The sequence below is a fragment of the Pogoniulus pusillus genome, chromosome 3 (genome assembly GCF_015220805.1).
Source record: "Pogoniulus pusillus isolate bPogPus1 chromosome 3, bPogPus1.pri, whole genome shotgun sequence".
In the NCBI taxonomy this organism is placed as follows: domain Eukaryota; kingdom Metazoa; phylum Chordata; class Aves; order Piciformes; family Lybiidae; genus Pogoniulus; species Pogoniulus pusillus.
In genome coordinates this window covers 11,364,087-11,391,831 of record NC_087266.1, presented here as the reverse complement: position 1 = coordinate 11,391,831, position 27,745 = coordinate 11,364,087, and the positions used below count along the sequence as shown (strand labels likewise).

Below are 27,745 nucleotides of genomic sequence, written 5' to 3'. Positions count from 1 at the left end.
CTGGAAATCATGTAGTCCAAAGTCCCTGCTAACACAGGTACACCTAGGTCAGGTTGCACAGGAACACATCCAGCTGGGTTTTGAAAGCCTCCAAAGAAGGAGGCTCCACAACCTCTCTTGGCAGCCTGTTCCAGTGCTCCATCACCCTCACAGTAAATAAACTTTTCCTTAAGTTAAGGTGAAACCTCCTGTGCTCTGGTTTGCACCCATTGCCTCCTATTACTGGCCACCCTGAGAAGAGCCTAGACCCATTCTCATGATCTCCACCTGTTAGACATTTATGTAAGATTTGTAAGATCTCCTCTCAGTCTTCTCTTTGCAAGACTGAAGAGCCTCACATCTCTCAGCTTCTCCTCACAAAACAGATCTTCCTCTTTCACCTTTCCAAGACAATGAAATGCACTTAAGTTACTTGCAGGTATTTGAGAAAAGACTTCCTTGCTCCTCACAGGACTCCCTGCATCCCTGCGCCCCACATACCCTTGTGGATTCACCCCCAGCCCAGCCCTGGAGAGGGCAGAAAATGAGGCATGAAAGGGAAAACAACCTGAACAAGATCATACCAGCAGCCTTTGCTAGAGCCTGAACCTCTACCAAGCCTGCTAGAGGAAAGGTTCACCAATAGTTTTCCACTCAAATACAATTTTCTTGCATTCCTCATAAAACATTGACCCTCTTTGCTGGTCCCATGGACAGAGATTTCTGGGCCAAAAAGGCCTGTTTTGACAGTCTTGCCTGATCTGTCAGAATGCACAGACCTTCAGCTATTCTTTAAATCCATGCTTCCCAACTGTAGGTTTTTAAGCACCATAATAAATTGAGACTTAGAAACCTCCAACAATACAGAACTAACAGCATCATTCTTAGTTACAGTTAAAAGTGAGCATTCTTTCTACTGTCAATTTGACAGGTTTCAGCTTCCAGATACCAAATGTTGTTCTGTATTAGTCAGTTTGAAAAGCATTGTTCCTGGGATTTCTCTTTCTTCTCTAAATACCTATTATCAGCCTTATAAGATCATTGCTTACAGACCTCTTGGAAGTTTTGCACAGACAGCACTTCTTGGGTCTCATGGTAAATGAGACATTTTATCAGCTCCCAAATAAAACCCATGACTCTTTGTACCTCTAAATCCTGGATGGGCTGCTTCCAGCCAGACTAGCCAGCTTTTTAGACTACTGTGTAGATGTGAAGTTACTTGAAAAGTCCCTTGGCATTCTTTGGAGCAAAATGGCACACACCAACATCACAAGTCCTACCATTACCTCAGTTAGCTGAGTTGGTGTTTCTCCTGGTTACATGTTGAAGGCTTTACTCTAAAACTGTCTATGGTTGTGGTCTCCTTTGCTTCCTTGTTTGGCTCAGTATTGTATAAATACACATTTTCACTGCAAAGGGAGCAGGATGACCTGGCACACCATGGCTAGATTCAGGACTTGGATGGAGAAAGTCCTAACCAGGAGCCACCACAAGCTTCAAAGCACAGGAATGTTGCCCATGTCTCACCTCCTCTTCCAGTTTGATGACCTTGGCTTGTGCATTGTTTAGGGCCTGGTCTAGAATTTCGATGTGCCTCCGCTGGTCCTCATTAGCAGAGCGCACAGCTGCCAACTCCATCTCCAACTTCTCCTTCTCCTTCAAGTGCTCTTTGTCTGGAAGAAAGACAAGAATAAGAGCTACTCCAGGACAGCGAACATGCCCTGGGCCATGCACCAGAGGTAAGCTGCCACCTCACTAGAAAAGCCAAAGTAATGAGAAGCAGCAGCAAGTGTGACCATTACAATACAGTGCTGAGAAAATAGCGGGCACGGAGTTTTCACTCAGGCACAGACCCTCAATGTCCAACCTTATGTAAGCACCAGCAGCAGAGATGAGTGGCACTCTGGGATGCACCTGCACTAGCAGAGCTTGTGAACCTGAATACAGCCTCCCAGTTGTCCATTCTGCTGACTTACTGGCATGCTCCTCAGCAAGCTTTTGGCTTGCACCAGCTACTCCTTTCCCATTAATGCCCAGGCCCTGCCTGAGAACAGCCTACATAAAGAGCATGGGCACTAGCTTAGATGCTGCTGTCTTTCTCTAATCATAAAGAAACCTCAAGTCCCAGGCTGTGCCGTGCCTGGATCATTTTATTTGCCAGGAGGGAGATTATTAGACACATAAGCCAGATAATAAACACAGACCTGCGCTGGACAGCCTGAACACAGAAAGGGGAGAAAGCAGTAAGGAAGAGTAAGGTAGGAGGCATCTGAACATGAGCTTTCTCTGGCCATGCAGAGATAAGATTTAAAATGATATTTCAGAACCCCAGATGGCTAAATTCAGTCAGCTTTGCTCACATCTTTTTCCTCAAAAGTTGCAGGCCCATGAATGACTTCACTGGCAAGCTGTCTGGTGGGGAAAGGCTTGGCTCCATCCACTCCTGCCCTGACAGTGCTGAGAAGCAATTTCAGAGGACACAAACAGCGGGGGCCAATTGCTGGATCCCCGGTGCTGGGTGGCAAACAGTTAATGACTGGACTGAGCAGGGATGGAGGTTTCATTCAGCGAAATCTGAGATTTCAAAATCTGGCCTTCATTCTGAATGACAAGGAAAATAGAGCACTTGGAATGGCTCCAGGAAGGAAAATTTCTTCCAAAGCTGAATTTGGCATCAATTAAACATCGTTTTGATTTTGCGCTTTTAAAACAGCATTACAGAATTTATCAGGTTTTAACTGAAGTGAAAAGTTGCTTCAAAAACATTGAAACGTGGAAAATCCACCCTCCTCCTTACATCCAGCCTATCTCACCCAACTGTGCCCACTCAAGTTAGAAGCCCCACCACCCACTTTCCCTCAGTAAGGGTCAGAAAACCTCACATGGTCAATGCCAGCCTGTTTCAGACCTGAATTACCTCCACAAGGGTCTTATGCTTCCTTAATTACTGGGAGGATAAAAAACAGATTTAATTTACACACTACTGCAGCGAGGTGAGGTGGATGAGCTGAGCCCTGGGGAATAAGGCACAAGTGGATGAGGTGAGCCCAAATCTAGCTTCCCATTTATCGCTAAAGGAAGATTTCAGCACCTCACAAAAAGAAACCCTGGCAGCAACACCAGCACGTTGGCCTCTGCTAAGCCTACAAGCAAAGCTCAAAGATTGCTGTGCACAACACACAGCTGCCACCACAAGCCATCTTGCTATGAGGTGGCTTTAATCTAAGGGACGTTGAGATGCTTGAGCGTGTCCAGAGAAGGGCGACGAGGCTGGGGAGAGGCCTTGAGCACAGCCCTACGAGGAGAGGCTGAGGGAGCTGGGATTGTTTAGCCTGGAGAAGAGGAGGCTCAGAGGTGACCTCATTGCTGTCTACAGCTACCTGAGGGGTGGTTGTGGCCAGGAGGAGGTTGCTCTCTTCTCTCAGGTGGCCAGCACCAGAACAAGAGGACACAGCCTCAGGCTGCACCAGGGGAGATTTAGGCTCGAGGTGAGGAGAAAGTTCTTCACTGAGAGAGTCATTGGACACTGGAATGGGCTGCCCAGGGAGGTGGTGGAGTCGCCATCCCTGGGGCACTTCAAGGCAAGGTTGGACATGGCACTTGGTGCCATGGTCTAGCCTTGAGCTCTGTGGTAAAGGGTTGGACTTGATGATCTGTGAGGTCTCTCCCAACCCTGATGATACTGTGATACCCATGCTGGCAAGGAATTTTATACTGGACATGCAGACCTCTTCATTCAATGCAATTATACTTATTTCAGTCAGACTGACCACAAGAATATTAATATCTATTGTACAAAAGTGTAAAGCTGGCAAATTACCAAGCATCTAATTTCACTAGAGGGTGAGGAAGCTGGAAGATGAATGCTCTTTCAGCCCTGTGGTGCTCCACCACCTCATGCTGCGAGCAGACATGCTCTGCTCCAGGTTTGAAACCAATGTTTCATGAGAACAGAACAAGAAAAACACAACTTGGTACCTTCACTTTGAACCTTCATCCAGGGAACTTTAAGCACTCACACTGTCCTGTCGCAGTACATTTTCCACTCCCCTCAAAATAGGACAATATTATGCTGTACACAAAAGAACCACTAAGCCCACTAGAAAGCTGGCAAGGAATACTTACTTAACAGCTCTCAACTCTTCTTCGTATCAGCTTCTCCCTGCAAAATGCTGGAGGCACATTTTGTACCTAGTTTACTATGTTGCATTAGTTTTTAGTAAAGGACTTTGTTGAACATACCTTCAATTCTCTTCAAGTACACACAAGGTATCTTTGAAGTCTAAAAATACTGGTTTACTCTGCTACCTTTGCATACACTTTCTGCCCAGGCCAAGTACTTCTTACATAATAGACTCCAACTACTAACTTCTTCTATTTTCTGGCAGGTGAATGCCACATCTCATAACTGAACAACAGTTGATTGCTGCCACGAAGGGACGGGGAGACAGCTTGATGCAAGCTAAGTTCCAATTTTATTAGGCAAAATACAGGGATATATATACTGTCAGAAGGCTTAAATTTTTTATCTATTGATTAGTCATTTTATCACATGCAAAATCATCTTTTCTTCCAATCTAAATTCTGTCTGCCATATCTGGTTCCCGTGGAGCAACAGTCTCAGCATATTCATCAGGTGGCAAGGACAGTCTTAGCATATTCATCAGAGGGCAGGGTCCTGTCTCCTTGCTTCTTCTGATCTGCAAATTCTCATTCTTCTTCTCTTGCACAATGTTAAGATCACTCTGACTCAGATAGTTTGGCCAAGGCTTGTGTTGCAGTTCTTCATTAACTACCTGTGATCCTACAGCTGATACTCTTTACAGTTGTAATCTCATAGCTTTTCACTCACTGCCTCCAACTGTTGCACCTCAGCACTGAGGACATTACCTCTATACTCTAACTGGATAGAAGAAAGAAGAAAAAGCAAAAAGCCTGCTTCAATACCTCACAAACAGCCTTTCTGGGTTGTCAAGATGGCTAGGTACAAAAGTAGACCAGCCTCGATCCTGCTTTGAAGTAGAAGCATTAGACAGAAAGATACATTCAATCTGTCACCTCTTCCCTATACTCAGATGTGACACCCAGTATTTCACACTTCATATCTAAGTATCAACCTATTTGATCAACTTAATGACCATCTCAATACATCCCAAGCTGCTTTTCTCCTAGTGATTTTGCAGAGAAGTAACATGGGACATACTTTAAAGACACTCCTTGTTTGTACAGAATGATCACTTTCAGCAGAAGAAAATACACCAAATGATGGCAGCAAGAGCCTAATTTGGCTGCAAGAGATACACTGGAAACAAGGCTGGCTCCCACACTGACCCTTTTGGAGTTTCTAGTTATTTTTCTTACACAGGTTTGCATTTTTCAGTGGTGGCTCTCTGTTCACAGCTGCTAATTCCACAGGTGCTCTCTGGTGACCATGCCCTTCCTAAGAAATACCTGCAGGACTTAATCAGCCTCTCCTCAGTCTTCTGGCTTCTGACATGGCAAGCATGTGGGGGAGCTGTGCCACCCATAGGCATGGGTTTGTGTCACAGCTGCTGCTGCTGGTCACCCTTGGACCAACTGATTCACTAAGATGGGGCATCAGAGTTAACCTCTTCTGTTCATCCAACTCAAGCTTGGACTTCGCCAACTCCCGAAAGTGCTTTCCGGGGCAATGAGGCAGGGGTCTGAGGAGCAGGACAGGTCCCTCGTGCCCTGCCACTCTGCCCAGTGATTGGCAGAAGGAATTTGAAATGAGGACAGGACCTTGTTGCCTTTTCCAAAGACCTTTCAACAACTGGTTCCCACCCCATAGTAACAAGCAGAACAAATGAATAATGAGAGCCAGCTCATTCCATGTAGTCAGCCAGGAGAGGTTTTCCACAGCTTTACTAAATTCTTTGCACATTAAACAGGGCCAGGCTGCCAGGGCCAGACATCAATGTTTCCTTCCAGAGAAGCAAAGCCACTCTACATCCATCTGTCCATCTATCTCTCTGCCCAAGCCTTACTACAGCCCCCTGCAGCTGTTGTTTGGAGCTGAGTAGCCTAGGCCAAGGCAGGCCTGAAGCAGCAATGCAGAACTGGGAATTTAAGCATTTATTTCCATCCCTGCTGGCATTTATTTCCATCCATGAGATTGAAATAAAAGAAAAACCAAACACACCAAGAGAACTTCCTGCAATCTTATCCTGCAATTCCACACACAAACAGCACACTCTCGATAACTCTTTGGGCCATACCAGTACCAAGAGAAGGCTGATAAGCTGTAGGACGTTGTGGTTGAGTTCCTCAGATCACTTTCATTAATAAGGATTCTGCACTGGAATAATTGTGACCAATTCTAATGTACTTAAATGGTTCAGGGTACTTGTGGTCACTGACCAAGCAGAGATGCAGAAAGGTTTGGTCATCCATTGTCAAAGGAAGTCACTGAAACTTGTCATGGTTTGCCTTAACCTATGAAGTACTGCAGGCAGCTTAAATGTAGTTTAATTTTCATCTTGTGCATTTCCATTTGCATGTGGTGAAGCATAGGTCAGAGAAGAATTTGACCTTGAAAAATGGAATTGAATTTCCCACTCCCCTTCCCTTTGGAGGGCAAGAAGAAGTCATGCAGACCCATTTTTCTACATGACACTTTCTCCAGGGTGCTGCTCCCTGCACAGGTGCCTTTGACATGGGGGCAGCAGCTTCCCCATCTCCCTAGTATGCAGCTCATGGCTGTGAAACAAGAGGGCAATGAGCCCTCTTTCACTCACCCCTGAAACTTCTGCTGCTGCCCCGATTATTTCCTGTCTCAATACCAAATGACCCTCAGTCTGCTCAAACCACCACTCGCAAAACCATCTATTGTGGGTGTTTTCTTTAGTTGGATTAATTCAACAGGAATATTCCTTTGCCTGAGATATGTGAGATAGAGATATATCCACAAATTGTATGCAATACATTGACTGAACACTCCCATGAAGCAGGAGGCCCTACCAATACACTGCCCAAACTATCTGTGCATCCCCAAAGAGGTTCAGAACCACATGGATGGGCACAGACACTGATTTACAGTATCACACAGTATCATCAACGTTGGAAGAGACCTCACAGATCATCAAGTCCAACCCTTTACCACAGAGCTCAAGGCTAGACCATGGCACCAAGTGCCACGTCCAACCTTGCCTTGAACTGCCCCAGGGACGACGACTCCACCTCCTCCCCAGGCAGCCCATTCCAGTGTCCAATGACTCTCTCAGGGAAGAACTTCCTCCTCACCTCGAGCCTAAATCTCCCCTGGCTTGCCTCAGACACCTGAAAAAACAGCCTGTTGAAGGACCTCTTGCTCTGACAGAGTGCCTCTTAAGTCCAGAAAACCCAGAAAAACACAAAATTCTCTGCATACTATAGCAAACATTTGTATCATAGAATAATAGAATTAGTCAGGGTTGGAAGGGACCACAAGGATCATCTAGTTACAGCTCATGGCAGGGACACCTCACACTAGATCAGGCTGTCTAGAGTCTCATCCAGCCTAGCCATAAACACCTCCAGGGATGGGGCTTCCACCACTTTCCTGGGCAACCTGTCCCAGTGTTTCACCAACCTCATGGTGAAGAACTTCTTCCTAACATCCAGTCTGAATCTACCCATTTCTAGCTTTGTTCCATTCCCCCTAGTTGTACCTGATATCCTAAAAAGTCCCTCCCCAGCTCTTTTTTGTAGGCCCTCTTAAGATAATGAAAGGTCACAAGAAGGTCACCTCACAGCCTTCTCTTCTCCAGTCTGAACCACCCCAATTCCCTCAGTCTCTCCTCACAGGAGAGGTGCTCCATCCCTCTGATTGTCCTCGTGGCCCTTCCCTGGACACATTCCAGCACATCCATATCCCTCTTGTATCGTAAGCTTTCTCTCTGCCCTTGAAACCATCCACAGTCTCCCTGCCTCTCCCTTCCTACAGCATCTCTCAGCCTCTTCCTGCTCAGCTCTTCATTTGTCTGTATGGGCCCATATGCCCTCACCAGTCACTGCTTCATGTCTTCCCTTAAAGGAAGGTTTTTCACTGACAAAACATCACGTAAGTATCATGAAACCAGTGGGTCGTGAGCTCTCTCCTACTTCCAATACAACAGCAGCATTTTTCTTAGCCACAAATGCCTAGCATTTAATACTTTGAGGCATGCAGCCTGGCTTTGCCTGCTGTTATTACAAAGAATAAGAGTTTTTGTCAGCTCTAGTCTCCACCTCAGAGCACACAGCAGCTCTGCACCGTTGCACTGCTAACGGAGAGCTCTATGAGGAGCTGAGAAACAATCCCTGCATATTCTGCCTTGCCAGATTTCTTTTGCAGGGAGTTTTTTCCTATTACTGGAGTTTAACACAGCATTAATTCTACATCTGCAGTATTTACAAGAATGAGCATTTAAAAAACTCTCAAGAGTTTTATCTTTCCTTCTTCATTTCATCAAAAGACAGGCTTAAAAATATTAACTTTTAGGAACCTGATGCTGTTGGAAGTCTTTTTTATATAACTTGGGTTGGAGATGTTAAGGGTCATGATTTCAGGCTGTTTTACATAAATGTAGGAAGTAGAAATCTGCTTTTGGTTTCCTAATGAAAACAAAGATTTGCATTTACTAATGTGATTTAATAAGCCACTATCCTTAAGGAAAAAACAAACATGAGCTTCTTGATAGAGTTGCAACAATAAGACAAGGAGCAATGGATATAAACTGTAACACAGGAGCTCACCATGAGGAGAGACTTCTTTCCAGTGGGGGTGATGGGGCCCTGGAGTGGGCTGTCCAGAGGGGTTGTGGGGTCCCCTTCTCTGGAGCCTTTCCAGGCCTGCCTGGGTGCATTCCTGTGCCAACTGCCCTGGGGGATTCTGCTTGGCATGGGAGTTGGACTCAATGATCTCTGGGGGTCCCTTCCAACCTCTAGGGTTCTGTGATTCTGAGATAGAAGCTTGGAAGTGCATTAGGTGCTGGCTGAGTACTCTGCCCAGCTCAGCTCAGAAAGTCAACCCTAGCCTGGCTGCATTAGAAGAAGCGCAGCCAGCAGGTCCAGGGAGGTGATTCTGCCACTCTGCTCTGTTCTGGTGAGACCTCACCTGGAGTGCTGTGTCCAGCTTTAGTACCCCAAGCACAGGGGGGACTTTCAAACCTGCCTGGTTGCATTCTGTCATTCTGCAGCAGCTGACTGGAGCACATGTAGGGCCCATTTCTTCTTCTAAAACTGATTATTTCAGTCTCTGTGGACAAGTGTACACATAGCAGCTAAAACAAGCTGCATCCTTTCTCCTCTCAGTTTTCTACTATCAAAAGATGCGAGGAGGTTACAGACCATGCCTGTAAAGCCTCCAGGTTGGCTGTGTGGTGCAACCCTCATTCACACTCTGCCCCCGGAGAAGATTCACAAACATCAGCACACAAATGCAGTCAACAACACAGGATTTCCAAGGAAAACCTTTTATGGGTTCTCAGAGGGGTGCTTTTGGCTGATACTCTGATATTGAGGTCATTACTCTGAGTGCTCCAGCAGATCAAAGAACATGACTGAAGAGGACCTGCTTTACATGTGCCCATTTTTCTATTCTTGGAAGCACTCTGCATTGCATTAGTAACATTTAGCTCTCTAGTCCAGACAGGAGACACTCCAAGCATTCAGCCCATCTTATGTGATAGGATCCAAAAAGCTATATTTGTTCATAAGCTGTGAATTGATAGCAGTAATATGCCGAGTGCACGGTGCAAAGTTTTATTGCTAGGTATTTATCAGTAGAATCACAAAGCATGTTTATGTGCTGGAAAATGACTCAAATTGAGCCCATCCTGGGGATTTAACTCCCCCTTGTAGCTATCAGCAGATGGGAACACTGCCAGGCTGTCTCTATACAAAGACAGCAGATTCGTGTGCGGTTTGCACAGTGCAACTTACCCCATTTGAACTCTTCCCAAAGATGACAAGACTTATATTTCAACCCTATTTTTCTAACAGATCATCCCTCTGGAATTGCCACAGTATCTACATGCCCTTGTAGCATCTGCCAATACGGCAAAGATAACAGAGTCATGGAAAAGAGCCTTAGATTCTCTTCTGGTTTGTACACACACACACACACACACACACATAATTATCAGTGAAGCTGCTGTGCAGGCATCACTGCTGCTGCTGGAATCCAGAAGGCAGTTCCCCTGCATTTGCAGCAGCTGGTGGACATTGTAGGACCAGCAGTGAGGCATATCAAGTGGTTGCAATGCTGCCCTGCTAATGGAGGTGGCTAGTTTTCCACCCAAGGATTTGCAGCCACAGCTCATCTTCCAAGGAAGCTCTCGGTGCAGTAAACAAAAGAGAAGGATCAGTTGTACACAGCATTTATCTTCAATGGGATTTAAGCCCACAAGGTACTGCACAGCTTCCAGGTGGTCAAGTTGTTCTGAAAGCATGCCAAAGATGTCATGGATACACAAAAAGCTAGGATACACTGTCATCTAGCATCCAGCTGCTTGGGTTTGGTTTGACTGGTCACATGAAACCATCAGCACATGGCAGGGAAATGCTGCAGCACAGTGCTCAATTATAGGAGCCTACAACTTGACAGGAACGGCTGTTTATCACAGCAGCAGAAGTTGTAATCTTTTTCTCTTCCATCTTTTATGAAAGGAGGGTCCAGCTCTGCTCTGCTTTCTATTAATCCCTGACACTGACAGCAAACCTGCAAGGGTTAATCTGGGTTTATCCCAGCCAAGAGAAGAACCTGGCTTCTCTAAAAAGCATGGATCTGCAGAGGTGGTCCCCACAAGCAACACTCCACAATTTCAGATAAATATTTATCAAGAATAAGCCAAGCTTCACTGCCTGATTCTGGTGCTCAGAGAGAAAAAAATCCCAAAAGCCTGAAGAATAGAGTTTGTGGCTTAAACAAGGGTATGTGACAAATTAGCTGGGTAAAACCAAGCCACAAAGACTGTAACAAGGAACAGAGAGGTACTCCCCTCCAGCACAGCACATACACATGTTTGCATAGATACATATGCACCTTCATAAGAGATTAGTTAGGAACAGTACTCACTCTGAGTGACATAAAGGCCCTCTGTTGACTTCTCCTCATGCCCGTCGAAGTCTCTGCTGGCTAACTGCCTATTGGCTGTCTCCAGTCGCTCTGCAAAAAACAGGAAATACTTTCAGTATAAATATATGTATATAAAATTGTAGGCCAACCAAGAAAGCAAGATGCATGCCAGCAGAGCAGTATAAATAGACTCTCTGAAGGAGGACATTAAAATGTAGGCTGACACATACATAAAAGATGAGGCCTTTGACCTCTTCCATGAAGCTGTCTTGTTCAGATTTACAGAAACTGGGGGAAAAGCCTCTGCCATTCATGGCTGATGTGGACAGTGTGAGAAATGAAGCGCCTGGGCAAAATGCACAAAGCATTTGCAATCTGAATTATTCAGTTTTGCAAGGAGATGGCTGCCTTCCCACAGTAGATTGATGCCCCTAGTGAAGCAAGGCATCCTTGGGGAAGGCAGCCCCCAGTCCAGTGACACCAGTTCTTGAGAATGCTATGGGAAAGGAGCAAACAGTTTTCTGCAGCCAGGGACAGCTCTCCCTGAGATCTTGCTTTCTCTCCTCTGAAAAAATGATGCAAACCTCCTTGCACCCTTGCAAAAAGTGTGAGCCTGCAGAGGGCATGAGGAGGTACCAATGTACTGGCATCCAACCTGGGCAGGCTATAGCTCCAAAATATATCCTCCCTTTGATTTCTCAGAAGGACACATCCTCAGTGTTACATTTTTAAGATAAAAAGATATCTTCTCCTACTTGCTACCAGTCCATGAAAGCGCTGAACTTGGAGATTTATGGGCTGCACAGCATAGCTCTGTATTGCAACTCACTCTCCAGCTTAAGAGCTGGACAAGATTTTAGGTGGCCTTGCTGGCAAGCGCTAAACATAAAAGCACTATACGAAGCTGACTCACATTTTGCCAGAAGGTTTCCTTGCCACCAGGGAGGTGACAGCAGTTTTGTCTCACGCCAATGAGCTGGCTCTGATTTTTCAAGACATTTATCTAAAATACATGTGAAGCTGCTCTTCTAAAGCCTGCTGCTCTGGAGCTTGTGAGAAACTGAACACCAACTCGGGAACAAACCACCACCACACGAGCAAGTGTAACATACCACGGAGATCCCTGTTGAAGTCATGAAGTCTCCTAATTTCTCCTTCGAGTTTGTTTCTCATTGCTTTGTCCAGAGACTCCCTCTTAGTGGTGGTCTTGACCAAGCCTTCATAAGCTTCTGAAATCCTCTGAATCTCGATTTCAAACTGAAAGGAGAGACAGCTCTTGATAAAGCCCAGCAAGAACAGATCCCATCGCAGTGTCTATCCAGCATGTATCGAAAGGCACGATGTTCACGATGAGTCACACCAGCCACCAGCTCTGCAATGACCAACCTCCCCGGCAGAGCATGGCACGAAGTTCCAGTGATGCTGGAGGTTCCTGCAGGGGGGACCCTTGCAGATGCCCTATGGGGCAGCTTGCCATGCCACACCACCTCTTGACATCCCACTAACAGCTCCCAAAAAGTCTTGGGCTGGATTTAACTGTTCAGTTGCCTTTACTCTGCAACCAAGGTGACTGTATTAACACCATCCAAGAGGAGAAACTAAGGAAAGAGTGTACCTGCATGGGCTGTAGTCTTTCCTATAAAAGCTTGTAGAAGGCAAGATCTTTTACTCTGTCAGATCTATAATCCAGAACTTAGCTCTGAGCTTTCTATGCCAGGAGAAGTTTAGCTCAAGTGGGATTTGCCATTAGAATGGGCTGCCCAGGGAGGTGGAGGCACCGTCCCAGGAGGTGTTCAGGAAAAGACTGGATGAGGCACTTAGTGCCATGATCTAGTTGACTGGATAGGACTGGGGGATAGGTTAGACTGGATGAACTTTGAGGTCTCTTCCAACCTGGTTGATTCTATGTCTAACTACTGTGGTCCACTCCTTTCTGTCCTTCTCTGAAGAAGAAACTGTCTATACAAGAAGAAACTCTCTATAAACCGACCAAACAAATTGTTTTGAGTTTTCAAGCTTCTTAACTTCACTCCTTGAAATCTAGTAAATTGCAAGCAGAGCATGCAGAGGAAGCTATCAGCAGCAAACTTGCATCTTAAGACCTAAGACCAAAGGACTGACAGGAGGATAGTCCCAGGCATAGTTTTGCTGTTCAGGTTCATTCATCCAACCCTTTATTAATAAACTAAAGTCCTGTTAAGTATTGTATCTTTGCCAAAATCACTGCTGTAGGAATGATCAACACTGATGGGGGAATCTGTTTGTGCATGCTTGGCCGTTGTTTGTGGAAAAAAGCTTGATAATGTTCACAGGCTGGAAAACCAGGAGGTGTATATATATATAGCCTCCCACATACCTTTCTATATCTGGTGCTTTTTTAGTCTCCTGAATCGTGGGTGGGACACATTTGCCATTTGTGAAGCCAGGGTGCAAACCCATGGTTCCTCTCCAGGGCTCATTAAGCTTTAGGTACAATTTGCCAGCTGTCATACTTGCAGAGCAGAACCTCCAGGAGTGTTACAGCTGTCACCCCACTGTCTAGAAACCTGCAGTCAGGCTCCAGCAGCCTCAACCTGCACTTCTCACGACACCAGGGCCACTCTGTCTGGATACAACGCATGGCCACATGGCACCTCTGAATCACACACTGAGGAAAAATAGGAAGAGTCATGATGAGGAAGTTGTTACCTTCCCTAAATACTGCTCTCACCTCACTTAGACACAAAAGGAGAAACAGGTGGTGATGTGCAAAGCCCACTGAATGACTCCCATGACCAGCAGTTTTGGATTAGTACCTGGCTGGGTATCACATCACCTGTGTTACACTAGTGAGGATTTAACAGCTTGCAAGTATTTCACACATATAGAAGCTTCTTCCCTATGTGTATGACATTAAAAGGATCATTATGTAGATTAGCTCTCAGGTGACAATTCTCCACAGCTCCTGGAAGAGGTCATCACCTGTTCAACCAGATGCATCCCATGCATTGACACCTATTCTTGAGTGATGTACAAACTTAGGTACTGCATCCAGACCCCACACTTTATAAAGGTCGTGAAGGTCCTTGAACGTGTCCAGAGGAGGCCAACAAAGCTGACGAAAAGGCTGGAAGGAATGTCCTGTGAGGAGCAGCTGAAAACATTGGTTTTATCTAGTTTGGAGAAAAGAAGGCCAAGGGAACCCCTCACTGCTCTCTAGAGCTTCCTGAGGAGAGGAAGTAGAGAGGGAGGTGATGATCTATTCTCTTTGGTATCCGGTGATAGGATGCATGATGATAGCTCAAAGCGGCACCAGGGGAAGTTTAGATTGGACATTAGGAAGCATTTCTTTACTGAGAAGCTGGACAAGCATTGTAACAGGCTTCCTAAAGAGTGCTTGATGCCCCAAGCCATTTGGACCTTTAATAACATGCTTTAAGTTTTGGACAGCCCTGAAGTGGTCAGGTAGCTGGAAAACATGGTCCATTCCAACTGCCATAGCCTATTCTATTCCAGGCCTATGATCTACAACAAAAAAATGTGCCTCATGTGAATTTTTCAGAATTGAAATGGCATGTCAATTAGTTACTGCAATAATAGCATAGTTTCAGCTACTTAGTTCTGTTAATGCTTTTTCTTTAGATGACTGTGACCTCAGCATATCAGAAGTCTTCTCTTCCTACAAGTAGTCAGCATCTCCATTCAACCTACCTCGTACTGCTTTCCTTGACCATTTAAGCAGATTGAGCTGCTCTCATCTTGAGAGGAATGTTTGGCTTAGAAAAAAAAAATTAAGTGCTTTCCTGAATCCTTAACTACATGATTCCAACCAGACAGTGTGATCAGATGGATAGTCAACACCAGCCACTTCCTGTACTTTCCTTCTCCCAGGCGTAGCTGCTATCTTCAGAAGATGCCTGCTCCAGAACGTTCTTAACTACCATGAAGAAGATTTGCCAGCACAGCCCAACAGCTCTGCCCAATGCTGCTGGTTACCACAAGGGCTCTGCTCTGCTTATTATCTGCTATGAACATGCAAGGACCTCCACCAGCACTGAACAAAAATTAACAGAGAGCAGAAGAGCAGTCATAAATTGTGTTGGTGTTTCTCAGCAGCTCTGGGATTTCCTTCCTCTTCAACAGAGGGGAAAAAACAGCTCAGCTCCTTCTTGCCTGGTAGGTCATAGAGCCAACCCACCCCAACAACCCACACACAACTGGATGGGGAACAGCCAGCCCAGTCTGGCAATTACACTTCAGCACAGTAATGCCACTCAACAAAACAAAACAGAAAAAAGAAAGATAAATTAATGCTTTGCTTTTGATAAAACAGCTCAAAATTAAATGTGCACCACCCCTCTTTCCCCCAACTCTTTTTAGATGACAAAACCTGACAACTCATCAAACAGCACAGGGATTAATCACCACCTTGTACCTCTCTGCAAAGTTTGCTCAGACACGACTGAGAATTTGACAACCCTCAGGGCTGATCTGTTCACACAAACACCCAGGAAGCCCTCCCTGACAAGCTCATTTCCTCTGATTTCTTCTACTCTGAAATGAATAAAAGTGATGGGAGGGTGACCCTACCTAGACTAAAACGGTTATGAGCAGGCAAACAATAAGTACTCCTCATAACCCTTCCACTTCCAACAAGAGGGAAGAGTGTTTTAGACCCAGAGTATGTAATTTAACTCACTGTCACGTTTTCAGAGGCGACATTCAATTGAGGTAACAGAATGACAGAATTATTCAGGTTGGAAAAGACTTTTGAGACTGTAGAAAACAGAGTAGGACTTACCCTATCAATTCAAGAAAGATGTTGAGATGCTGGAACATGTCCAGAGAAGGGCAACAAAGCTGGTGAGAAGCCTGGAACACAAACCCTATGAGGAGAGGCTAAGGAAGCTGGGCTTGTTTAGCCTGGAGAAGAGGAGATTCAGGGGTGAACTGTCTACAACTACCTGAAAGAAGGCTGTAGCCAGGTTGGTCTCTCCTCCCAGGCAACCAGCAACAGAACAAGGGGACAGGACACAGTCTCAAGTTGTGCCAGGGTAGGTATAGGCTGGATGTTAGGAAGAAGTTCTTCACAGAGAGAGTGATTGGCATTGGAATGGGCTGCCCAGGGAGGTGGTGGAGGCACCGTCCCTGGAGGTGCTCAGGAAAAGACTGGCTGAGGCACTTAGTGCCATGGTCTAATTGACTGGCTAGGGCTGGGTGCTAGGTTGGCCTGGATGATCTTGGAGGTCTCCTCCAACCAGGTTAATTCTATGATTCTATTCTTGTGTTCACACAGGAAAAAAAAACAGCATGGGAGGGATACTGTGCATTAAGGCTTTGGTTTAGGACATTTTCCTGAAGCAAGAATGCACTTGAGCATGTGTTTCACTTTAATGCTCTGCTTACATTCCCCCAAAGTCAATGGGACTCAAGTCCATGCTCTGTTGACTGAAGTAAGACTTCAGTCCATGCTTGAATACCTTTCTGTTAGCGTCTGATGCAATCGACTGGTGGGGCATCCAAGATAAAGAGAGAGCAGTTTCCAAGAGTGTAAAAGGAAATTGGAATATTTTTAGGGCATTGCACTCAAATACCTTTTACTGAACAACGCAGCTTTTGTCAAATTAATAGCTGCAATATTTCTTTTTGCCCATGAAGGCCACAGGGAAGTCAGCCTCAAAATCTTTGCAAAGATCTTCACAAACAGTTAACATTGCTGCAAAAAAAAATCTCAACTAAGCTTAAGAAATTCTGTGAGTAAACACAACTCATCTGGTTGCAGAAGGGGAGGCTGAGAAGGCAAATGCAGCAACTGGTCTTTTTTCAAACCTGTTTGAACAAACTGTCAGAGATTTTTGCCAAAACTGAGACATGGTCTCTCAGAGCTGCCTCTTCTCCTGTGAATGGTGCCTCCAAGAACACCCTGATCCCATACAGCATAGACAAAAATTCTATTTAGACTCATAAATTCAACTAAAAAGACCTTCAACATAAGCCTATCATATGTAAGTGGTGGAAAGACATAAATTAAATAGCTGTATAGGAACTCACTTGGTTTGGGCCCTTGGGAACCAAAGACAGCAGATCTGGGGAGCATCTCTGCTTTGCCTTCAGTGAGCTCTCGGTTTTAAGTTGCTCCTACTTCATTTGATTTGACCTTTCACCTTTCCCAGGCAGTACACAAGACATCACACTTCTCCACTGAAAATGCCAGCTTGCATGCAGAAGAGAGGGTGCAGGATCATTCTTCTAAAAGGGGTTTTGAGCAAAATCTGTCAAATAGTTCCTGCAGATAAGGAGGCAGTGCTTTTTGAACCAGTATGTTCAAAGGTGGGCATCTAACACTGGGTTTTGGAAACCCACAGAGCAGTCACAAAAAGCCATGAACACATTTCCTAATAATGGACAACATCCCTGATGGCTGCTACACTTCCAAAGGGTGGAGAGTGCCACGTAAGTGTACCTCAGCAAACAAGACCACTCAGGGCAGATGTGGCCACCCTCTTCAAAAGCTGCTCACCTGCAGTTCTACTCACTATGCAGATGATGCAGAACCCAACTGCACCAAGAGCAGCCTGCCCACGAGAGATTTGCAGGGAAAGGTCCAGTGAGGCTAGCACTGAATGATGGAATAGAGAAAGTCCCCAACTGAGAGACATGTGATGGGCTGCCCCATTTCATCCTAAAGGCTGGAGCCCACAGGCCTTTTGGCACAGGATTACACTTCTGGGAGACCACCGTGGAAAGGCAATGTTTAGGCATAGCCATCTAATAATACACCGCTACTGCAGTGACATGACTTACCAAGAACAGCTTGGAGAATGCAGAAGCAAAAACATGGCTGCCCTGCCCAGGCCCCATCCCCAACTTTCCACTCACCTTCTGCAGTTTGTCTGCCTTCTCGTAATACCCCTCCAGCTCCTGCCGCAGCATGTGGTTCTCCTCAGAGAGCATCTCCACCATCTGCTGTGCCCGCTCCACAATGGCAAACGCATCGGGTGTCAGCTGCTGGCCTGGCAGCGTTGGTGTCAGCGACTGGGCAGCAGCAGGGGCTGGCAGTGGGGACATGGTGCCAGGGAGCAGAGGGCCAGTGGCGGTGGTGGCCTGTGAAGACATCGGGCTGTGCTGCTGGACTGGTGGTGGCGGGAAGGGCGGCTGGCATTGTCGGCTGCAGGGAAGCACACACAGGGGAGGCGTTAGAGCCATGTGCCCTTGAAACGCGCAAAGGAGCTTTCACATAATGACTTCACGGCTTGTTAATAAGGTTATAACTGCACAGTGGTGGTTCTGGTTCTTAGTCACTCCTAAAGACCAACAATCGTTAACACTGGCTGGGTAAAGCATCTCCTCGCCTGCTCTTGACAGTGATGTATACATCTGGCACGAATGGATAAAGGAAGCATTGACTCGAAAATGGTTGGTTTTGCCCAAGTGCACAGCTAGTATTTGAGCAGCCAGTTAGCCTCAAATGGTCCCCCCCCTTGCCACAAACCCCACGTCTGGGAAGTATAAGCCGGCAAGCTTGAGGGAAACACAAGGATGCATTACTCACCCTTCAAACCCCACTCTCTGCCTGGAGCGAGACTGGCTGAGCGGCAGAGCTGGGAGGCAAAGGGAAGTGATGTGACTGAAGCAGCGTCCCCGAGCGGCTGCAGCGAGTGGCAAGGGAAGGGCTGCTGCAGAGCTGCTGGAGGCACAGCCCTGGCCAGGCATGGCGAGTCACAAAAGCCATCTTCCAGTGTGAGACCTCATTCTGTCACTCCCTGACTAACGGCATCCATCACCCACCAGCCTTGTGTCGGGCAAGGATAAGAAGCGAGCTGGCAGCAGACCTGCTTATGGGTTAGGCTTTCAGAGGGTGTGTGGCTCCTTCTTAATCCACCTTAAGCCACAACTGGCAATGGCTGAAGAATAACCCAAAAGGATGTTTGAGCAGTGGAGGGAATCCCTGCAGCTGGTGGTCAGGCAGGAACTGGAGTCACTCACCTCTGTCCTGCATTTCAGCTGTGCAAACTGGGAAAGAGAGGCTGCCCCTGTTTCAAAGGGGGAAATTCAGGCAGGGAGCAGGTCAAAGCTTGTCTGCACCAGACCCACCTTCATCCTTCCACCCACTACACAGGTAGCCTCAGAGCCTTGGCCAGGGTGAGCAACCCCACGCAGAGCCTCGCTGTGTATAGGCTGAGTCACTCCTCAGCCCAGATGCCAAAGTTGTGAAATTTCTACACCATACTTGTCTAAGAGACTCAACCCAGACCACATGGGACATCTGTGTCAGCGCCTAGTTTGGCTGGAAAATAAGCTGGCTACAGGGCTCCATCTGAAGTCTGCAATCAAGCACCTTCTGGAAGCTGTATTTTAGCTTAACCACAAGCTATTGGGCTTGCTGTAGCTACCGTTGCCTTTATGTCTGCACCCTACATGAGGCAGGAATCTTAGCAAACAGACATATTTACCCCATTTGGCCTCAAAGATCCACAAATACTACTTTTCAGACATAATTTTGTGCTATATAAATACATAATAAATACAATTACTATTATCTCCAGCACCTACACAACTTGTCAAAATAGGGCTTTAAAAAGCTCTCGGCACCAGGCTAGTTCTACTGACAACTCATCACTGCCTTCAGCTGCAGCAGAACGAAATGAAAAGTGAAGGTAATCTGAAAGTCTTATCCCAGAAGCAAACAGCACTGCTCTAACAAGCTTGCTGCTACCAAGCCACACAACGGCACAGACAGTCAGCACTCCAGTCTTATCTGTAAGTCTCTGCAGCTCTCAAGATGCAGCACACACAGCCTCCTGTTGCCATCCCAGCTCTGGTGCTCTGCCCAGTGATTCCACTCATGGCACAGAAAAGTACTGAAATGGAGCAAAGCCCAACAATGAGCCCATTCCTTAACAGAAAGCACACTGCTAACCTGCCCAGCAGCACAAATCCTGGTCCTGACTCCATGTCCTTGGAGGAAGATCCCAACCAAGCCGTGTGCACTCAGCATGGAGAAAACCTGTGCTGAGCTCACCCTGGCTTCAAGATAGCTTACACTTGCACAAAGTAGATATGCCCTAAGGCTGTGTCTCCCCTGGTAAACTAAACATCCACGGAGGCAGCTCAGGAGCACAGGAGAGAGGCCATTCCTACTGGGCAGCTCCCAGGGACAGGAGGTTTTTCTAAACTCAGCTCCCTGACATGGGTAAGGATTTATTTCACTAGATCAGACTGTCCAAAGCCCCATCCAACCTGATACTGGAATGGGCTGCCCGGGGAGGTGGTGGAGTCGCCGTCCCTGGAGCTGTTCAAGGCAGGACTGGACATGGCACTTGGTGCCATGGTCTAGCCTTGAGCTGTGGTAAAGGGTTGGACTTGATGATCTATGAGGTCTCTTGCAACCTTGATGATACTGTGATACTGTGATACTTCACAGCTTCTCTGGGAAACCTGATACACTGTCTCATCACCCTCATCATAAAAGAGTTTATTGGATATATCCAATCTAAATCTACCCCTTTTTAGGTTAAAGCCTTTATACCTTGTCCTATCACCACAGACCCTGGTAAAAAGCCTACCTCTCTTTCTTATAAATCCTCTTCAAGTACTACTGAAAGGCTGCAATAAGGTTGTCCTGAAGTCTTCTCTCATCTTCAGGTTGAACATCCCCAATTCTCTCAGCCCTTCCTCATAGCTATGGGAGGTGTTCCAGCCCTCTGACCATTTTCATGTCCTTCCTCTGCATCTGCTCCAACAGGTCCATGTCCTTCTTTAGCTTAGGTGGTCAAGAAGGCTAACAGCATCCTGGCCTTTATCTCAGGGCAACAAAGCTGCTGAAGGGTCTAGATAACAAGTCTTATGAAGGGCAGCTGAGGGAACCAGGATTGTTTAGTCCAGAGAAGAGAAGGCTGACGCAGAGACCTCATTGCTCTCTATTAGAAAGGAGGTTACAGTGAGGTGAGGAGCAGTCTCTCTAGTATAAGGTGATAGGATGAGAGGAAATAGCCTGAAACTGTGCCAGGAGAGGTTTGGATTGGGTATTAGAAAAAATTCCTTTACCAAAAAAGCGGTCAGACATGAGAATACATTGCCCAGGGAGGTGGCTGAGTCACTGCTCCTGAAGGTATTCAACAAACATGTGGACGTGGCATGATGGCTCACGGTTTAATGGCCACAATGGTCTTAGGTTAACAGCTGGACTCAATGATCTTAGAGGTCTTTTCCAACCAAAACAATTCTATGATTCTTGTGCTGGGAACTCCAGAGCTGGACACACTACATCGGGTGGTGCTTTGCCCAAGCAGAAGAGAGAAGGAGAATCACCTCCTCTGACGTGTAGCCCAGGATACAACTGGCCCTCTGGGCTGCAAGCACACACTGTTGGCTCGTGTCCATATTCTTGTCTGTCACTATCTCCAAGTCCTTCTCTACAGGGCTGCGCTCAATCTGTTTATTCCCCAGCCTGTACTGACAATGGAGGCTCAGGGGTGACCTCATTGCTGTCTACAACTACCTGAAGGGACATTGTAGTCAGGTGGGGTTGGTCTCTTCTGCCAAGCAACCAGCAACAGAACAAGGGGACACAGTCTCAAGTTGTGCTGGGGGAAGTATAGGCTGGATGTTAGGAGGAAGTTGTTGCCAGAGTGATTGGCATTGGAATGGGCTGCCCAGGGAGGTGGAGTCGCCGTTTCTGGAAGTGTTCAAGAAAAGACTGTCTGAGGCACTTAGTGCCATGGTCTAGTTGATTGGATAGGGCTGTGTGATAGGTTGGACTGGATATCTTGGAGGTCTCTTCCAAACTGGTTGATTCTATGATTCTATGGAGATTACTCTCATCCAGGCGCATGGACTTCTCCAACTTCACAGCATTTGCATGGACCTGCCTCTTTAGCCTCTCCTCCCTCAAGCTTGGTGCTGTCTGCAAACTTGCTGAGGGTGCACTTGATCCCACTGCCTGACACTGATAAAGAATGAAATAGTATTGGTCCCAGTAAGGACCCTTGAGAGACACCATTCATTACTGCTTTTTACTTGGACGTTGAGCCATTGACTGTTAACTCTTCGGACACAGCTATGCAGCCAAGTCCTTACCCATCTAACAGTCCCTCCATAAACCCCATATTTTTCCAATTTAGAGACAAGGGGTTTGTTGAGGATCACATCGAAGTCCTTACAGAAGTCTAGCCAGATGACAGCTGCATCCCCCTTCCTTACCCACTGACACAGTTACTCCATTATAGAAGGCCACTAACCCTGATTTCATAGAATCACAGAATTGTTTCAGTTGGAGAAGACCTCTAAAATTGAGTTCAACTATCAACCTAACACAACTATGACCTTACTAAATCACGCCCTGAAATGCCATGTCTACACATAGTTTGAAGACTCCAGGGACAGTGACTCCACCACTTCCCTGAGAAGCCTATTCCAATGACTGACTACTCTTTCAGTGAATATTATTTTCTCAATACCCAATCAAAACCTCCCCCAGATGCAACTGACCTTGTTGGAGCCATGTTGGTTGTCTCAAATGATGTCACTGTCTTCCATATGTTTTGACACAGCTCCCAAGGGGAGTTTTGCAAAGTTTTATCTGCCACAGATGGTGAAGGTTCTGCCCATGCTGGCTTCACTCACCCACCTCTGTGCCTGCACAGTGCACACCACAGCAGAAATGTGACAGCACAGAGAAACAGGAAAAAGGAAACTGCAGCAGCAGCTACACACAATCATTCCTCATCCAACACTGCTGCAGCTGGAGACAAAACCCAAACCACTCCACAGCTCTTCCCCCCGTGCTGACTGTAGAGATTTACTGTGGTGCTCCACACACCTGGTGTGTGCTCAACACCTTAGCAGGAGGCAGGGGAAGGAATTCCAGTGGGGAGTATAGCATTTTAATTCAGGATGTTAGGCTGCCTTAGCCCTCTTGCACGTGTGATTAGAAAGGAAAGAAGCATGTACTCCCTACCCTAAGGTGATTTTCTGACTGCTGTATCTGCTTTGTGGCCTTCAGAAGCCTAAGACTGCAAAACTAGCCACAACTTCCCCTGAAATTCTCTTAAACTGGTGGTCCCAAGGTAGCTCCCAGTGACTACCACTGGGTTAAGATGCTACTCCCTGCCCATGTGCCTTTGGAGTTTACTGCCTCTCCAACGTTGCCACGTCTGCCTGCTGCTGGGATGTCACAGCAGCATGCCCTGAGTGGTCACACTGGCCTGGGGGACTCATTTCACCTTCCTGAGACCAAAATCACATCTCCTAGCAGTACCTGGCAACCTGAAAGCCATGTGAGCCAGTAAGCTCTGTGCCAAGTTGCTTGGCAAATCACAAGGACAGCCTGCCATTGGCACAGCTCTCAACAAGGCACTCCGTGCCCATCACAAGACTGGATTTTTTCCCCTAAAAAAAACAACAATAAAAAAACATAATGAGGGGCAGAGCAACAGCTGTCACACAATGCAGAAGATGCTCCACAACTGAGTGTAAATGTAGCACCTCCTCAGAGCAGCTCACAGCCAGTCTACACCTGGATGTTTTACCACAACGATTAATTGAGCTACATAGAGTCCACAGCTGACTTGATGCAAGAAAAGCCCAGCTGCCTGGACACAGCTATACATATGAAGATACAGATTTGCTGCAGGTACAGGTTTTCTCACTTGCTCATGGGAATAGCTTAGAATGATACAAATTAAATTGATCTCTGAATGTAAACTTGTGGAGATACAGAAAGTTTCTTTTTCCATAATAAAATATAACATTCTTTGGCCATAGATACATCCTTTAAACACTTGTAGGAATACCTGACACTACTTTTAGGAAATCTTGGCTTCCCATCAACTTAACCTTTCCACATGCACTTTAGTCTGTCTACCTTTACACTATGGAGTGAGAAGAGCTCCTCATAATCTCCATTTTCTTGAACTACAAACCATTTGTGGAGATAGGGAGGTTGTAGCCAGATGGAGGTTGGTCTCTTCTCCCAGGCAACCAGCAATAGAACAAGGGGACACAGTCTTAAGTTGTGCCGGGGGAAGTATAGGCTGGATGTTAGGAGGAAGTTCTTCCCAGAGAGAGTGATTGGCATTGGAATGGGCTGCCCAGGGAGGTGGTGGAGTCACCATCCCTGGAGGTCTTCAAGAAAAGACTGGCTGAGGCACTTAGTGCCATGGTCTGGTTGACTGGATAGGGCTGGGTGCTAGGTTGGACTGGATGATCTTGGAGATCTCTTCCAATCTGGTTGATTCTATGATTCTATACTAAAGATTTATGCCCTGTAGCAGCAGCCACACACCAGTCTCAATAACTCAGGCCACAGCAGAGATTGTCTAAAGTGCTTTCCAGCTTGCAAATCCAACATCACATCTCTAAAAGTGCATCTGTTCAACAAAATGAACACGTTTTTGACTTTCCTTTTACTTGCTTCATCTGTCCCAATTTAATTGTGATTAAGCCTACTGCAATATCTCCAAGTGTATATGCAATAAAACCAGCATGGCAAGTTGTACTAATGAATCCACATTCATCGAAATAGGAGAGTTAGAACATCAGCTTAGCTCACATCCAACTGCTCACATAATGCTCCACAGAAACACAGCAATCAGGATTACCCTGAGCTCCTTCAGACTTAGTAAAGAATGACATTCTCAAAATGCTTCTAGCGTATTTTAAACGTTGATCATACTCTGCATGAAAGCAGGTTAAAAATCTTCCAGCCATACAGATTTTCATCAAAAAATATCCTTCTTAAAAGCTTGAAATTGAGGATCATTAAGAGTTTTGGACATCTTTGCAACATTGCAGCTACATTTCTCTTGATGTGATTTTTTTTGTTGACATTATTGTAGAAGTAGGGCTCTTAAATACTTCTGTCATGCACTGCAAATTAAAACTAAGGAGATCAGGTTTTGGAATGGGGAGCCCCAGAGAGGCAGTGAGCCTTTCATGGTCCACCATGCTAGGGTCACCAGACTGCAGAAACAATGTACAGATTGTGATACATGTAATAATTAGAATCATAGAATCAACCCCATTGGAAGAGACCTCCAAGATCATCCAGTCCAACCTAGCACCCAGCCCTACCCAGTCAACTAGACCTTGGCACTAATTGCCTCATCCAGTGTCTTCAGAAAAATATATGACCATGGATCTCACCTTCATGAGAAACCCTTCAAAATTCAACCAGTCTCCTTCTCTGGAGACTTTCAAAAGCCACCTGGATGCGTTCCTGTGTGAACTGCCCTAGGTGATGCTGCTATGGCAGGGTGGTTGGACTCGATGACCTCTGGAGGTCCTTTCCAACCTCTAATACTCTGTAATTCTGTGAAGGCAATCCAAGCCCACACACTTCAGCATAGTCTTAACGAGCCTGTTCTACTGGAACCCTTGGAAGTAAGAATGACCACAAGAACTGGAGGGGGAATTAGTAGATGTATGGAAGAATAATAAATTCTGAAAGGACAATTAATGATGAAGTTGACTGTCAGGAAATACTGAATACAGAAGTGCTATTGCTCAATAAACCAGGGCAGTATAAGAAAGCAGGGAAATGAAAATGTCTGTAAATATTCTGGAAAGTTCACCATTGCCCTTCTAGAGGTACAGTGCAGCTCTCCTCTACGTAAGGATAAAGAGTAGCCAGTGAAGGAGACTTTTGTTTCCAACATACCATGGCACTTATACATTCATAATTAAAATGCCCTCCTCTAATCCACTTAGCTCATCCTTCTTTTGCCTCTAGGGCAGACTGGCCTAGTTCATCTCTTGAAGACTCTCCTGGGGGACCTCATCTCACAACTTGACAAATCTGCTGTGGATGCTCCAGGTGAGTCATCATAGAATAGAATCATGGAATCATAGAATCAACCAGGTTGGAAGAGACCTCCAAGATCAGCCAGTCCAACCTAGCACCCAGCCCTAGCCAGTCAACTAGACCATGGCACTAAGTGCCTCAGCCAGTCTTTTCTTGAACACCTCCAGGGACGGTGCCTCCACCACCTCCCTGGGCAGCCCATTTCAATGCCAATCACTCTCTCTGGGAAGAACTTCCTCGTAACATCCAGCCTATACCTACCCTGGCACAACTTGAGACTGTCAGAGAAAGAGGCATTTATGGGGTGCGGCCTTAGACTTTTACCTTACAATGAGAGTAAAATGTGTGTAAAAGGTGATTATTCCTGCCCATTGACCAGGAACCTTGAGTCTGGATACTAACCTCAAGACTCAGGCACCTGCCTGATTTCAGATATAGTGTCTTGCAGTCATGAAGCAGACTTCACACTTTGTAGCTGTGAATGACATAGGGAAACCAGCACTGTCACCATGATGGAAAAGGACAAGACTGGGAAAGTCAGTAATCCCAGTCTGATGGTCATGGTGCAAAGAAACACAGCTCTAGATCAATCACAGAATGATGACATGGTCAGAGATGGAAGAAGACTTTTCACAGCCAAGATGCAGTCCTTGTGGTATCTTTTGACTTACAAACAACAGTTGCAGCACCTTGTAAACACAAGAGTTTACTTCAAAAGCCATTTTGCAAGCTCATCTCCAGAAGTCACTGTTTCGTTAGTGATACTCAATAGTGCTGGGAAGACTTGGCCCAGCCTCTTTGGGGGTGATTACATGAAGATTTGCAGGGCAAAATAATCATCTGCAAACACCCATGCCATATTAAACATGTCCTCTGCAGACAAATGAAGGACAGGATATTCTATTTCTTCACAGGGATACGCACTCAAAATAAGTACTCTCTAAAGTCCATAAGGTTTTCAGCAAAGAAAAAAGTGCCTTGCTCAACCTCTGCACTTCTAGAGGAACCAGCTGGGATAACACAGAAGGGTAAGGAGAAATGACATGGGCTTCACTCAAAATGTGGGAGTAGCTTCATTTCTCTTTCCTTTATTTTAATGAAAGCAGAAGGAGAGGACTCAAAGCTCTTCTGCAGAGCTGCCAGCATCCACATCAGCTGGAAGTACAGCCCACGCTCATGCTGAGGCTATCCTCACAGAGAAATGTCAGGAGTCAGTTTGGGTGTGACATCCCTTGGCTTGGCCACTGCTGCCAGTGTGCCTGCCTGCCTGCCTGGAGTGTCTTAGGGAGGAAAAGGAGCTCCTTGTAGTCCCCTCTGTGGCCACAGACTTGTGGTTGATAGAGTAAATATCAACAGGTTGTCTGAAAACAGTGGTAGTGGTGGGAGCAGTTAATACACAAATAACCAGAGAAGCCACATACTATTCCAGCAGTTAAATATAGGCTTCTACATCCACACAGGGTAGAATTTTACAAGGCACAGGGAAAAAAAGGGCTATCTTTTAAAACAGTCTAGATTCATTCTTCATTTGCATGTTGTCTTTCAAAATACGTGGGTTAAATGAGAATCAAAAGGTGTCTGCATGATTGGCCATGAATTAATTCTCTTCAATTAGCAGTGCTGTTTCAGGTCAAGGTTTCATTTGCATTATATATATATTTTTTTTTTTAATTAATGGTGCAGAGAAAGAAATCATTCTGAATAAAAGATACCAGGATTAGACATGGGCCACGGGGAGCAAAGAAGATTCATTACATTGAGCAATCTGGATCACTGCTTAAGCAGGGCACAGAGAAACAATCCAGACTGGAGCAGGTCCAAGTTCATCCACCTAGGAATAAACACAGCAAACTACAGTAAAAGGGTGGGAAATCATACCCTGGGCTGATAACTACCCTCACATGCCTGACTGGGTAATGAGCTGG

The 27,745-nt window shown here is 46.0% G+C and overlaps 1 protein-coding gene across 1 annotated transcript in view; it reads right to left on the bottom strand.

Annotated features, from left to right (window-relative positions):
* The window catches only part of AMOTL1 (angiomotin like 1), a 66,882-nt gene that overhangs the window by 17,984 nt on the left and 21,153 nt on the right, over positions 1 to 27,745 (bottom strand). Inside the window, exons 4-7 of the mRNA XM_064170168.1 lie at positions 17,897 to 18,185; positions 12,151 to 12,295; positions 11,039 to 11,128; positions 1,507 to 1,652 (exon numbers count right to left, since the gene is read on the bottom strand). Of these exons, the coding sequence (XP_064026238.1) occupies positions 1,507 to 1,652; positions 11,039 to 11,128; positions 12,151 to 12,295; positions 17,897 to 18,185 (670 nt within the window). The remainder of the gene's footprint in view (positions 1 to 1,506; positions 1,653 to 11,038; positions 11,129 to 12,150; positions 12,296 to 17,896; positions 18,186 to 27,745) is intronic.